Below are 16,176 nucleotides of genomic sequence, written 5' to 3'. Positions count from 1 at the left end.
TTTTCTAATACCTCAATTCACCAAACATTATTCAAATAACACCAATTTCAGCATCAAAACCTTCCCATTTCTTCATGGAAAAAATTCTGCCATTACAATGCACTAACATCGTGATTTTTCCTACTTAATTTTCTCACCATTATTCATCATTTTCTAAGCCATTTCTCTTGAAATAATAATAATCCATCTCCCAAACATATCAAGGAAGATTCGACCAATGAAGATTGATAGGAAAAATGGATTCTTTTCTTGTTGTTTTGCTTCTAAATATGCTAAACTAACTAAAAACACTAACATAACTTAAAATCAAATAATTCCAACATCTTTCTCTCTCCATATCCATTTTGACCAGCCATGAATTCATCATGAAAGCATGTAATTTAAGCATGAAAAATAAGGAGAAATGCTTGAGGAAAATAGATTTCAAGTTTAAATTGAAAAATCTTACCTTTTTCACTTATTTTTCTTGATTTTCCACACTTTTTCTCTTCAAATTCCCCACCTAGGGTTTGTTCTCTTCCTTTTTCCCTTTGTTCTTAGTGTGGCCGAATATTTGGAGAGAAATGAGGGGTTTATAGGCTGATTTTTATAGAAAATAATAAAATATTATAAGCTTGACACTTGTCATTTTCTTATTGGTCCATTTTTAAAATTTTTAAAATTTTAAACCTTTTATCTCTACCACATGATTAGTCAAAGGTCAAAATTAGGATAAGGGAAGACCATGTGCTGGACAAATGTCCTGGTGGTGAAAAATTACAGTTTTGCCCTTAGGGTGACAAAATTACCATTTTACCCCTATGTTCTGAAAAATACCAAGATTACAATTTTTTTCATTTCTCAACCTCAAATTCTACTCCAATAAGTCAAATGGGGCCAAAAAATCTTTTCTAAAAATTTTCATTTTGTCCCCAGGTGGCAAATGACCATTTTGCCCTTAGATAGTGAAAATTTCAGTTTGACTCCAAATTGATCCTCAAACTCCAAATTACCTTTTTGAGTCATCCTTGGACTGTGAAGCTCTTAATTTCAACTTAAAATTCCTATTTGATCTAGTTCGAGGCTTAAATCAACTTTGTTGTACCTCTAGGAACTATACCTACTTTTGTAAATTTTTTCGGGACTCTTCTAGCATGCAAACATGTTATCCATCACATGTATGTCATGACAAGTATTTATAAAGTCAGGCTTTACAATATGTCGATGACATATTAATTGCCAGTTCTTCCATTCAAGCAGAAAATGATGTCAAAGGTTACTTGAGTTCAGAGTTCAAGCTTAAAGACCTTGGGAAAGTCAAATACTTCTTAGGACTGAGATAGCCAGATCATCGAGGCATATCAATATGCCAAAGGAAGTATGCTCTAGATCTCTTGGAAGAACACGGGTTACTTGGAACAAAGCCTGCAAGTACACCAATTGACTACAACCACAAATTAGTCAAGAGCAATGGTGAAGATAAGCTTACATATGCTACTAGCTACAGACAGTTAATTGGAAAGTTGTTATACCTGACATTTGGCAGACTTGATATTACTTATGCTGTACAGGTGCTTTCACAATTTATGGACAAACCAGGACTCAAACACCTTGCAGCAGCTCATAGAGTCCTAAAGTACATAAAAAAGGCACCAGGTCAGGGAATTCTAATGAAGTCAAAGAATAATTTAAAGATATCTAGATACTTAATTAGTGATTGGGCAGGTTGTCCATATACCAGAAGGTCAGTCACAGGGTATTGCATCTTTGTTGGTGATTCACTAGTAAGTTGGAAATCGAATAAGCAATCTGTTGTGGCCAGAAGTTCAGCTGAGGCCGAGTATCAATTTATGGCAACAGCCTGTTGTGAAATCATGTGGTTAAAATCCTTGATGGTAGACTTTCACATAAATCATCCTGAAGTAGTGAATCTGTACACGGACAGCCAATCAGCAATATACATCAGCAAAAACCCAGTACTTCATGAAAGAACAAAACATATAGAGATGGACTGTCATTACATCAGGGAAAAGGTAATGGCATGATTAATTAACCCCTTGTACATCTCAACATAGTCACAACTATCTAACATCTTCACCAAGGCACACCAACCAAGGCAATTCCACTTCTTGATGAGCAAGACGAATGTTCATGATATTCACAGTTCATCTTGAGGGGGAGTATTAAACATTGACTGGATCAGCAGTGAACATAAGCTTTCCCAATAAGCATAAACATAGACAAGGAATGAAGAAGAAGTCCTCTACTGGGAAAGAAGATCAAAACAGAGGACCAAAAACTCACCGCTTCAATAAAAGACCAAGGAAGCTCAAAACCCAGCACTTCATTTAAGTCTCTTTTAAAAGTTAGTTAGCTTGTAATTATTAGTTAGTTAGAAACAAACTTATTTTTTTCTTAAATTAATTCAATGCTATACATATATATAGCCTTGTAATACTCTAACCTAGAGTTAGAAAATCAATGAGAATGTCCAGTGAAATTATCTCTATGCTAGCATCGTTTTCCTTCATTCACCATATCTGTCCTTTTTGACACCAGCACTTTGAAATCACTTAGACTTTGAACCACCATCGGGACGCCTTCTTACATCAATCTAGATTGGACCACTTTAGGATAAAAGTTTTCATGCATGAGAGCCACTGCATTTCTATTCACCCATTCAATCTCTCGATTTGGGATATCCACCTCAATATGAATCAAATCTTTCTTCTACCTATCAATCATTTTATACGGTTGGATGGGGCCTCACAACTAACTTACTCAGTTGATCTATTTGCTTTTCAGTTAACCATCAGAAGAAGGGCATCTTTGTAAGATCGCTTATTGTTCACCTAAGTGACTGAACGAGTAGAGCTTTAGTGTTCACGTGACTTTGTAGAAAGCGCTCTATTAATAATCATCCTTCTACCCTCTAGATACGTACCATTACCCTGTTCAATAGTTGTGTGCATTTCATGAACATACTTCTGTCAAATGAAGGAAAAAATGGCCCTATTCTTCCATTCAAGAAGCTTGGATTTTCAGATGAAATGTCAACAACCACCTTAAAAAGCTTGAAGGATCTCATTCAACTGCCTCCATGTCACAATCGGGGTTCAAATTGCCGACACGAAAGGAAAAAAGCCTAGATTTCCAATTGTCGGGATAATTTGTGTGCTGAGCATCTTGCCTTCTTCAATCGCCTTGCCGTATGGACATCTTGACTGTTAGTAAATTCAAATTCTGAGAATTCTATTTATCAGTTCTTAAAAGGATAAAGGTTTTAAGTTTGGAATTACTTTTTTTTCTTTAATTAAATATTACCCTTTAAGTTAAATAATGTTATATAGCAATTACTTTCCTTGTGCTTTCGTTATACAACAATTACTTGCACGATGAAAACATGTCACAAGTATATTAAGATTTCAATCTGTTTTGCTAATACAATGACAATTTCATATTAATTGATCGCGTGAGTGACAAAAACAACAATATTTTTTTTATTTAAAAAAAAATAATTGTGAGAATTTGGGAATGAATACTGATGCTAATCTTAATTTCTTGTCTTCAAAAAATTTAATTAAGACGTAACCTCTTTTATAGAATACTATTCTCTTTTGTCTTTTAAGAAAAAGAAAAGGGCCAAAGAAAACTTACTTATCATTAAAGATAAAATGCTTCTTTAAATTGGTACATTTTTGTTGAAAAATATGGCTATCAAGATGCTACTTCCACAATTTTGTAACTAAAACAATAAATAGAAAAGGACTGAGAAACAAGAAATCAAGGTTTTAAGTTTGGAATCCCCTATTTTCCCTTTCAAACTGTTTGTTGGGAGGCATCATTATTGAAGACTAACCATGACGAATTCTCAAGGCTATTGACATAAAATCAAGTTGAGACAATAAAACCAAAAAAAATTAAAAAAAAGCAGCAAAATTTTCTTTTTCTTCTTTCATACAGAAAGCTATTATATATCTCAAATTAAACCCTTGCATTTCTTAAGTACTCCTAATCTATTTAAATAGGATTTATATTTGATGCATTGATAGTGTATAGAATTTAAATATTAAAAACTTGAATATTTACATAAATTTACTGAAATATACAGAGTGAACAAGTACATGGTCATTCAACTCAAAGGCATACAAGAAAAGTAGCCACTTATTTGCTAATTCACTAGTTTGAGAACGTATTGGCCAAGAGAGAATAAAAGGAGCAGAAAAAATTTCTTTTTTGTACATTGACAGTTTGCTGTAACTTTTTAACTTATTAATGAAATTAAATTTTGAATCAGTCTAAAAATGTTTTTCTCCTTTATCTCTTTGCCATTGTCATGAAAAAATTATTTAGCTTTCTTTTCCCTACAATCTAACCAAAATAAAGTTGAATAAAATGCCCTGCAATCCTACACATTATGAAGAATAGCTTAAATATAGGAAAGTGTATTTGACATTTAAAGAATTGTTGTGCCTTGTATAACCCAAACCAAGCTAAATCATCCACATCAGTAGTCTTGCTAGCATTTTTATGTTGATAATTTCTAGCTACAACCCCCTCTTTGCAATAGCAAGACAGTTGAGGACTTGAGAAGGTTTTGAACTTCTGTTAAAAACAAGCATATTATATCCCCATAGCAGAACAGTCTCTACCTTGTTTTCTCAAACAAAAAAAGAAATAAATTTAGGTAGATGAAGAGAGAGAGAGAGAAATGATTAACTACTAGCCCTTGATGAGAGAGGGCGTTTAAATATAAAACCTAAACAAAGATTCCTCCAAGCCTTTGTACCAAAAACAAGAAAATGGCATGGGCTTCATGTCCTGTCAACATTATTTTTTTCTCTATTTAAAGAAAGAAATTATTGGCAGAATATGAAAAGAAAAAGGCCAAAGAAATTTACTCATCATTAAAGATAAAATGCTTCTTTTAAATGCTACTTTTTATTCCAAATGTGGCTATCAAGATGCTAATACCACAATTTTGTTTGTTTTTTTTTCTTTTTATTGAAATGCTATACCTTTATACCTTAAGCAAAATCAATTTACACAAAAGCAGATGAACAAAAACCATCCCTGCAGCTTAGGCATACATCTCCCTATATACATAACTATGCTCCACTATATACACAACCAGCCATGCTCAAGATTGCATGAGGTCAAAAAGAAACAAAAGGTTCTATACAGCGTAAAGACATGTATTACTATAAAAACATGCCTGAAACAAGCTCATTAACTAATGGACATGTCGTAACGTGCGGGTTTGGGAACTCGATCGCCAGACATTCATAAAAATAAAATAACTAGGAGTCGTCACCAATCTTTTTTATTTAGGTGTGATTGGCCACCCATTAACCCAATTCTAATCGACGAAGTCTTAAATTAATTTTAGGTCCGTCGAAAGAATGAGGTCTGGTCTATGTTTTTTAAGATGGGTTCAGGAGTACGGTTACGCACGAAAAAGAATTAACACCTCCGTGATGCCAGTTCCACGAACGGTACCATTTAATCTTAAGTTATCCTATCATAGCTTACCTTGATTTTATTCCTACGTTTCCTTAATCCTTGCTTATTAATTAATTCTTTATTTTGTTATCTGATTGAATCTCTTATTCGGTTTCACGGATGTACATGATGCAATCGTAAAATGATGTTGTAATTTATTCAATTTTAAATGGTGAGGTCGACAATCTTTTATTGAAAAATCATTTGTACACCATCCCAATACTTTGGTGAAGTCTCGAAGTTTTCCTCACCTAGGGATATCCCCGAAAAAACTCGTCTCTATGAGTTCTTCAAGGAAAGCCCATCATCGAAATTCTCACCCCAACAACAAAATAAATGTGGCATGCTATGACAGGATAAAAGAATGATATCTATATGAACGCGTTTATTAATTTAGTTGGTTCATTATTCGCAAAATAATATGTTTAATAATTTAAGATGATTTATTATCTTATTCATATATTTATTATTATTTTTTACTAACGATTATTTGAGTTAATGGGTATTAGAGTTTAGACTTCAGATTTATCCCAATGCTTTGGTGAAAATTCATCTCGAACTCCGCACTTAAGAAATACACCAGAAAAAGGTAACTCTTTGCCCTTTTTAGGTGAAATTCTATCAACGGTATTGATCCTAAGATAATCATTATATTTTTATATTTATGGTTTTATACTAAGTCATGTTATTTATTATTTTTTTTATATAGATAAGTTTGTATTTTTGCTATTATATACTTAATTTATTTTTATTAGATATATTTTCTCTTCTATTTATTTAATTCCTTTCTATGTGGTTATATATTTTATTATTATTATTATCTTACTTGGTCTATTTTTTATGACTCATGATATTTCAAAGTTCTATCTTGTGCTTATAACACGTATGTGTAAATATATTAAGAAAATGGAAACTATTGCATAAATTCTAAAACAAAAGAAAAAATCATAAACATGCAAACCAGAAAATGCCAAGCCCAAGAATAAGTCAAATCAACATCTAAGGAAAGGTCCATTACCTAACAGGCCAAAACAAGCCCAAAGACCTTTGGTTTAATGGGCTTCCAACCAAATGTCCAAAAACTGATTTTTCCAAGTGAATTACAAGCTCACTCTAGCTCCAAGGGGCAACACCGGTCTGCTCCACTTCCAGGTGCCCCAGCCTCGTGCAACGCACCGTATGGTGCAATGAAGACATGTTTGCTTTTGTTGCACCACTTGGGAGAAAAGGAAAAGCCAATGTGACGCCGTTTGAAAAACCTCCCTCTAACTATACAAGCTTATTTTTATTTTTTCTTTTCTTCTTCCTCTTTCTTTTTCTCTCTCTAGCCGCCACTCTTTTTATCCTCTCCCTAACTTCTTTTCTTCTTCTTTTTTCTTTCTTTCCTTCTTGGCCCGTTGATATTTCTCTTTCCTTTACTCTCTCTTTTTTCCTTCCTTTTCTTTCTCTTCCTTTCCCTTTGGCCGGTTTCTTCCCTCCTGCTTTTTTTTCTCTCTTTCTCTGGCTTTCTCTCTCTCTTTCTTATTCTTTTTCCTTTCTTTCTTTCATTCTTTCTTTCTTTCCCTTTGGTCGGCGCCTTTCTTCCCCCTCTCTATCTTTCTTTTCTCTTTTTTTTCTCTCTTTGTCTTCCTTCTAGCTCAAATGCTCTCTTTCCTCTCACCGCTGGCCTACCACACCCACACAAATCAACTCTTTTTTTTTCACACTACCCGAACCCCCTTTTAAAACACTGATTTTCTTTTTTTTTTGTGCTTTTTAATTTTTTAATTGATTTTGATTTATTTTTTTATTGTGGCTAGGGTAGTTTGCCGGTAGAATTTAGGATCTTTGAATCTGATTTTGTGGTTTTGTTGGTTTAGAGATGGGATTTTTTTGGTTGTTTTTTTTATCTGGTTTCTTTTGAAAGATTAGGTTTTCTGAGTTGTTTCTTGGCTTCTCCCCAAAAATCTCCTCCTCAGCTTCAGAGTTTTTAGGGTTCTTATAGAACCCAGTTATCTAAATTTTTGGACAATCAGAGAGGGCAATCATGCTTTATTCAGCATGAATTTTGAATAGGTGGCTTTCAAGTCAAAAATAAATCCGCCAAAAATGATCTTCAAATCCCAGCCACCATAGAAGCATTTAATGCTCCGTATTTTTTTGACAATGGAGGCCATGTGGGTATCCAGACTTCCTTCTTGTTTTTTGTTTGTTTTTTTTTTTTGGTTCAATTTATTTTATTTATTAAGTGAGTGTCTATAGGACAAAGCTTCAATGTGCTAAAAAGGTTTCAAAAAATGCTAAGGCGTCAACAATTATTTTCTCTCGTTGTAGAATTCTTTTATACCATATTATTGAATTTTTTTGAAAGAAAATAAAAATCTAAATTACACATACATATCGCATGATCATATCTATCACCTCTTTGCTTGATTGGAATTTATTAATGGTCAAAGTACCTCATAGGTCTCTATATTAAAGATTTTTCGGTCAATTTAATTCATCTATTCAAAACTAGTTAATTTAGTCCTTGTACACCCAAATTTTGTACCATTGAGTCTTTCTATCTAACTCCATCCAAATTAACCATCAGTGGTACTTACGTCGCACTGACATGTCAGAAAATGCTAACATTGACATGTTAGACTAAAAAAAGAAATAGGTCACATGGCTTTTCTTTTTCTTTTTTCTCTCTTTTGTCCAAAACTAGTCATTTTAAGCCTACTATTTAAAGGACATTTAGTTTTCTTTTTTTCATGTTTCATTTTTCCTTTTTGCCTTCTCTCTTTAGCTCTCTTCTCTCTCTCGCTCTCAATCCAATCCTTCTATCCTAGATTCTGATCCCCAAACCCAGATTTTGATAGCCAGCCACTAGTCACTGGTGGTCAAAAAATCTTATAAAACATACCAAAAATATCAATGGGCTTGTTTGTTGCATTTAGCATGGAACTTATATAGTATACTAAAGAGCAAAAAACTGGTTTGAGCATAGAAGTGATAATTGGGTGAGTTGGTTCCTTTCAGGTTCATGTCATTTTGGAATTTGTAGGATTATGAACAAATAAAAAACTATGGTTCTTTAAGATTTATTGTGAGAAAATACTAATTCATTACTTAATTCTTTGGCAGAATAGTAACTCCTTTAACAATAAGTCCTCTCTTCCAATTACTTGTATAATATTGATGACAATAAATATCTACTTCTCCAACAATTGCGGATGAAGTTGTAAATTCTCCAATAGGGATTTCTATCCATACTCCTCTTGGCTTGGACTTCAAAGGTTCCTTGCGTTCAACCTTGTACCCATTTGGAAGAATGAATCCGAAGTTCATTGGATGTTCCCATCCACGTGCTTCTTTTGTCAACATAAGCACGAACACAAGTCCATACAATGTTTTCGGTGAGAGCTTTTTTACATTGAACATCACATGCATTTCTAGCCAACACACATCTAAAAGTTCGGCAACATCAATCAACACATCACTGCAAAATCAAACGTTTATGGATTAGGAAAGCTCTCGAGCTAGAACTATGAAGTAAGGATCTTGAATGGATAATAAATCTACGCTAACCTGTTTGTTTCTCTTTGGTATAACCAGCGCCAGTAACGGTGGTCTTCTGCCCAAAGGATAGAGAAATCTCTTGCAAACAACATGAAACAGTATTTGTTTAACTTTTTATCCACCCAGTACTTCTGCAACAACAATTGCACCCACAAAATCGTGAAACTTTTCTCCACTCAACTATTCATAAAATAATATTCATTTTCACATAAAAGATGAGATCTTTAAAATGAACTTATATAGGACTTAACTACCTTTCTATTTTGGTTCAAGTAAACTTCGGCATGGGAATAGGAAAGCAACTTATCCATAGAGAACCTCTCAACAAATGAGTTAGCATTTTTCAAATTGGAAAATTCATGGAAATTTTCATCTGCAAATTCAAAATCCTACAACATGAAAAACACAGCCACTTGATCATTAGCATCAAGTCGAGGACATAGCGGTAGAAAGAAACAAGCTTCTTTTTTACAAGTTTATCATTTTAAATTTAGAAAAATCGAGATAGACTTTGAAAAAACTATCTCAATTAAGGGAAAGAGGGCAAAAAAATGAATCTTTTGATATTTTTTATTAGATTTTCCTACTACTAGTAACCAGCACCCAGAATTTGGATTTGGGGGATAGAATTTTGGGAGAGTAGAGCAAGGTAGAAAGAGAAAAAAGCAAGAAAGAAGGACAGAAGGAAAATGAAAATAAAAACTACATGTGCTTTAAATAGTAGGTTAAAATAATATAATTTTGAACAAATGAGAGAAAAGAAAAAGAAAAAGAAAAAAATTGCCATGTGGCCAATTTCTTTTCTTTTATTTGACAAGTCAATGCCACGTCTGCACCACTAATGGTTAATTTGGATGGAGTTAAGCAAAAGGACGCAATTGCATAAAATCTCAGAGTATAGATAATAAATTAACCAGTTTTGGGTAAAGGGGCTAAATTAACAAAAAATCTATAATATAGGGACCTATGAGGTACTTTGACCATTAATAAAGTCCAATCAATCAAAGTGGTGGTGGATGTAATCATGTGATGTGTATATGTAATTTAGATTCTTAGTTTCCTTCAAAAAATTCAATAATGTGGTATAGAAAAATTCTACAAAGAAAATGATAGTGATAAACTTACTGTAAGAAGCACGCACTCGATGTGAGCAACAAATTGTCCAGCACACTCTTCACAACAATAACAATGATATTTTGCGTTCCTTTGTTCTTCACAAATGTCGCAATAGTATCCTCCAGAATCATCTTCCACGAAATGATTTTTAAGAGTCAAATGATGCATGTGACATTTGGATTTAATTGAACATGGTATGGGAACACATATTAAGTGCAAATTCATATTGCACTCCACGCAGTAATAAAAAGGTTCCTCACCAATGCAATTTTTGCATTTGTTACATAATTGGTAGGATTTCACATAATCTGGTCCAAAATAATAAAGATTATGCATGTGAGACTTAATTTTTAAGGCTAGCTTCAGGGAATTAGCACAATGAAAATGAAGGTGGAAATCACACTGCCGACAACTATAACCGATACTTTCAATGATTTTAAATCTACAGGCAGAACAATTTTCCCAATCCCCGATTTGTGGATGAAGCAGGTGTAATGGATGAAAGGCGTGTTCCATCTCCCGCATAAATGCAAGACAAGATTCATGAATTTTGATATTGAAACAATAACGACATGCATAACCTAGACCCAAGATTGGTAGCTTGCAAGCATTGCATTCCAAAGCCAAATCTTTGAGATTGGGTTTATGGTTGAAGAAGTCTAGCTTATGATTTTGATTGAAAGGGCACAACTGAGAAACTTTCTCCATCTCTTTCAGCCTTTGGCCCTCATTTTTAGGTGCAATTGGAGTGGTAGCACATTTCACGTCAAGTTGGAAATCACATGGAAGGCACATGTAAGCAAACCCACCAGAATGGTCCCTACATCCATGACATGTAAATTCAACTATATCCGTGAAGAGTTTGAGAGGATGCTGGCGATGAAGAGGGTGTGACACCTCATATGACAATGTAGTGCACATGTCATGTAAGTAGTATTTACAATCTTTGCAAGCATAGTGTTGATAAAAAATTCCCTGACGACAAGCATTGCAAAGAAGATTTTCATTCTGTTCAATAGCGTTATTATAGCTCAGGGCATGTGGGTGATCAAAACGTCCAATTTGCACCTGCACAACCAGAGCAAGTGAAGAAAGTTATTAATCTTTCTCTATTTTTTATGTAAAGTGCATCCTTAGTTTGTAACATTGTCATAATATTTTATTTTCATTTGTTACTAAACAAACTTGATTTTTTTCATTTTCGCCTTTTTAAATTTATTTTAAATTCATCTATCTATTAATACATTATTAAAATATGGAAGAGATTTGCCATCTAAGTATGTTCATATGACTACATTCACATAATTGGACTTATATGTGACACGTACATGACAAATTCCATCTATATTTTATTGGCATGTTAATAGACATATGGATTTGGAACAAATTCAATATGGGTGAATGAAAACGAAACGTTACAAAATAAGTCAAGATTAATAGTAAAATTTACTCTTTATTTTTGTTTAACAAGTAAAAAAAATGAAAATTTAAGATAAAACTAAAATATGGAAACAATAATTAAATGTAATCAAATATATATGTTTATAAATGAACATGATGCACGTATGTGGTTTTATTTTACTCAACATTCAATATTTTTACTAAAGCTGCCTCCAAATTAATTTTGAATTAATACTACTATATAAGTAAAGGTTTCTTACGTATATTATTTACAGATTTTATTTTTTTATTGAATTTTATTCAAAACATAAATGGTGTTTATTAATAAAAAAATCTTTATAATATATATATATATATATATATATATATATATATATATATCCAAGGAATTATAGAAGACCTAAAAGGGATGTAAACCTCAAAAAAAAATTATTAACAATGAAAATATCACAATAATATTTATATAGAAGACCCAATTCCATCACCTTTGATGTTGAAGCTTCGCTATCCAACAAATTAGAGGTCGAACTTTGGTCAAGTTTCATATCTACAACCTGGGGAAGTGAAAATATTAGCATCAAAATTTTTCTAAGGGGCATATTATATGTCACCTATGATCAAATAATTAATAGTTTATCAAATGAAAAAAACATTTAATAAATTTCTTTACAAAGAGAGTAAATGTCTCCTTACCTTATTGAGTGCACATTCAATATGAGCAACAAATTTGCATTTCCTGCAACAGTAACCACAATGCTTTGGTTTTCTTTCTTCTTCACATATATCACAATAATATTCCTTAAAATCATCTTCTACAAATGAATCCATAAGCTTGAGATCATGCCTATGATACTTATGTGAAGTAGAATACGGTATTTTAAGACAATAGAAATGGTAATTGAAATTACACTGAACACAACGATAAAAAGGACTTTCCTTCCCTATAGAATCAAAATTAAAACCACATATCTTGCACAGGTGGGTAGCCGTAGCTTTTATTCGAAAAAAAGTAAGATCATGCTCATGTAACTCAACCTTGAGACTGGGTTGTAGTTTAGCACAGTGAACATGAAGGTGGAATTCGCATTTTCTACAACAATAGGCTTTTCCGAACTCCCATATTGGTAGGTTGCAAGCATTGCAAAGCCCATTATCAAAGCGAATGTTGAGTAATGAAAGAGGGTGTGATGGATGAAATGGGTTTATGCTAGGGATGTTGATTAGGCAAGACTCGTGGAACCAGATATAAACACCATTTTCAAGACAACCATAAGACATTCCAGACAGATGCATCTCACACCAACTACATATATACTCGTACTTTTTCACTCTCCTATAGTTAAATAAGGTCAACGAATTGCTGAGAAGACCAATTTTTTTGGATGTCTCATCATTGAGTCTATTTTTCTCATCATTGATTGGAAAAGCACATGAATACTCAAGGCTAAAATCACAATCTTTGCAATAGTATCTATGGCCTCGAGAAAGATTGAAACATTTAGCACATATGTAATCTATGTGTTTTGAGCATGAGAGAGTAAGATTGTGTTGGGAATGGAAAGGATGTGCACTTATCTGAGGAGGTAGTTGTCGTTGAACGCAGGAATTATGTAACGAAAAGTTACATCTTTCACAAGAATAGGATAAATCAGAAATTTTCTTATTGCATAGTTCACAAAGTGCCTTTGATTCATTGTATTCATCAAAGAGCAAGTGATGTTCATGAAGAAGGACGGGTTTGATATCCATCTTAAACAAAGAAAGAAATTTTGGTAGATGACGAGAAAGAGAGATGACCAATAGGCTCTTTATGTGAAAGAGTGTTTAAATATAAAAGCTAAACAAAGATTCCCTCAAGCCTTTGAACCAAATAGAAGAATATGGCATATGCTTCATGCTCTGTCAACATTGTTTTTTTTTTTTTTTGCCTCTATTTAAGCAAGGAAAGAATATTATTCGCTTTGTCTTTCAAAAAAGAGAAAAGGATCGAAGAAAGCTTACTCATCATTAAAGATAAAATGCTTCTTTTAATTGCTACTTTGATATTCTAAATGTGGATATCAAGACTACTACCACAATTTTGTATTTAAAACAGTAAATATGAAAAAAAAATAAGAAAAGCATTAATCTCCTTATGCATTTCCGAATCAAATCACATTATCAAATCACTCTATTTATTGGTTTTAAGAGGATAAAGGTTTTAAGTTTCGAATCCTTATTTTCCCTTTTAAACTTTTTGTTGGGAATCATAATTATTGAAGCTATTGATGACTAACCTTGATGAATTGATAAGTGTTGACATAAAATCAACTTGAGACAAGAAAATATTAAAATAACGAAAAATATAAGCAGCATAATCTTGTTTTTCTTCTTCCATACTTGAAGCTATTACCTCAAACTAAACCCCCTCGTTTATGAAATACTCCTAATCTATTCAAATGTTAAAAACTTGAATATTTGACTTAATCACAACCTAGAATATTAACATCAATTTTGATGTATATTTCACGGAATGTTAACTCAGATAATTAGCCCTCGCATACATATTTATTGCTTATTAAGATGATTTATTTATCAAATTTAGTAAGCCCTAGTGGTAATTCTATATTTTCTTTTTTTTTCAGCCAAAAGTAATTATATTGATCAATATTTTCACTATTGACATGCAAATTTACTTCTTCAAAGTAAATCACTCAAGTAACTTATTGGAATGAAATTAAGCTCATCTCCTTTAGATAAAATTGCTTCAATTTCGTCATATGTGTATGGATTGGGAACAAATCTTTGTCGGAATTTGGTTGAGTTTTATGCTGTAAATCCAAGTTGATTAACTTACATCAAATTGACCCCTCTATCACTGTACCCCAGCAGCACAACAATCGAACTGTACAAATAAAATTAAATTCTATGTAAAAGTGATCTATATTAGGAAAGTCAAAAAGAAGACAGTATAGAGGTAACTCTGAAGCAAAGTATCATTGGTGGCATAAATGTATTCATTTTTATAAATTGTGTCATACTAAATTGATTCCCAATTTAGTTTAGCCAGTGAGGGTGTTTTGTTTACAAAAGAATAAAAACATCAAGGGCCTCAAGCATTTTAGAATCAAATCACATTATAGAGAATCAACCTCACTCTACTTGTTGGTTTTAAATTTGGAATCCCTTTTTTCATTTCCTTTTAAATAGAAGTTTCAATTAATTGAAAAAGTATATGTTCGAGGCAAAAAAAAAAAATAATGCTTCATCTAAGCCAAGCAAGGGCAACATTAATTTTCAATATTTTCTCCATTGCTGTTCTATCCAACTAAGTAGTGTGGAATTTATCTCTCATTCCCACAATCAACCAACAATTTAGTTAGTTGTCAGCTCTTTGAAACAATATATGGAAAATGTTGATCCTCGTATTTAAAATAATAAAAAAATAATTAACAAATAAGGTAATAAAAGAGTAAGTCATAGAAAATATGAAAATTATGAGTTGAGACGTGGGATAAAACCAAATGTTATAGCTTCACCAATACTACATCACCTTTCTATCATTCGGTATCCACGATTCAATCCATATTCTATTATTTCGTGGTACATTTGAATTACAAAATTTTTAGTTTTTATGGTTGCTTGATGATACTAATGACATTATCTGTTTGGATGATCATTGAATTGAATTGTAATTAATTTAAATTTTAGATTACTTTAAATTTATGAAGAAATCATACTATTAGTTGGTGCATGATTAAGCACGGTTCGAATCTCCCTTTTCTCAATTTTTTTTTTTTTAAAAGTACAAATAAGAAACCCAAATAAGAGCTTTAGGGTCACGAAGTATCCCTTGTAGCAATCTATGCATCAGAATAACCACCACAAGCAAGCAAACAAAGTCAAGAATGAAAGAAAGAAAGAGACTTCTTGCATGACCTTTTTCAATGTAGAAACAGTAATTAACTAAATTACTCTTCTGATGCCAAACAAAGGCATCAATAGCTCTTATTTAGAAAATGAATAAAGGAAGAGTTTTCTTCATCACTCTGCTGCTCCTCTATTGATTCCTCGAAGGCTGGATTTTCTTTGCTCTTGTTTGATTCCTTTAGCTCTCAGCCTGTATAGTACATAGATTAATTCAAAATGCAAGAAGCCTCTGGTGCTGGTTCAACTTCTTCCTCTTGAAAGCATAGATTTCGTTAGGTTCTAAAAATGTAACCTCAAAATTATTATACTATTCCAAGAAAATAAATTGCAATGTTTAGCATATATAGTCTATGTATAATTTGTCCACAAATTATACAAAAAAAACTTTAAATAATAAGTTTTACCAAGCACATGCAAAAATTCAATTTGGCTTCTACTAGAAAATAAGATAAAAGGAGAGCTCTTTATGTAAAATATAAAGCCTATTATATTAAAATTTATCGAAGGAGCTTAGATTAATAAATTCCAATTAACGAATCATGTGGTATGTGTAATTTAGATTTTTATTTTCCGTCAAAAAGTTCTACATAAAAGATCATGGTGATGAACTTACTATAGGAAGCAAACACTCAATGTGAGCAACAAATTGTCCATCACATTTTTCAAATTAAATTCTATGTAAAAGTGATTGGTATTAAGAAAGACAAAAAGAAGACATGAAAAAAA

General features: G+C 32.4%; 1 protein-coding gene across 2 annotated transcripts; it reads right to left on the bottom strand.

Annotated features, from left to right (window-relative positions):
* Nucleotides 1-8,574: 8,574 nt before the first annotated feature.
* Nucleotides 8,575-13,317, bottom strand: LOC108662397 (uncharacterized). Of its 2 annotated transcripts, XM_018122730.2 has the most exons (6): nt 12,235-13,317; nt 12,027-12,095; nt 10,150-11,208; nt 9,279-9,413; nt 9,034-9,155; nt 8,575-8,944 (listed from the first exon to the last, which is right to left on the bottom strand). In XM_018122730.2, exons 1-6 carry the CDS (start codon nt 13,288-13,290, stop codon nt 8,575-8,577), a joined length of 2,811 nt encoding a protein of 936 aa, XP_017978219.1. In that variant the 5' UTR covers nt 13,291-13,317. The 2 variants fall into 2 exon arrangements, with proteins under 2 accessions (XP_017978219.1, XP_088663339.1); XM_088807213.1 differs by lacking the exon at nt 9,279-9,413 and having other exon boundaries at nt 8,808-8,944; nt 9,034-9,102.
* Nucleotides 13,318-16,176: the final 2,859 nt, after the last annotated feature.

Source organism: Theobroma cacao, chromosome 6 (genome assembly GCF_053813885.1).
Source record: "Theobroma cacao isolate CCN51 chromosome 6, ASM5381388v1, whole genome shotgun sequence".
In the NCBI taxonomy this organism is placed as follows: domain Eukaryota; kingdom Viridiplantae; phylum Streptophyta; class Magnoliopsida; order Malvales; family Malvaceae; genus Theobroma; species Theobroma cacao.
The sequence above is the reverse complement of the archived record's forward strand: the minus strand, read 5'-3'. Positions and strand labels throughout refer to the sequence as shown.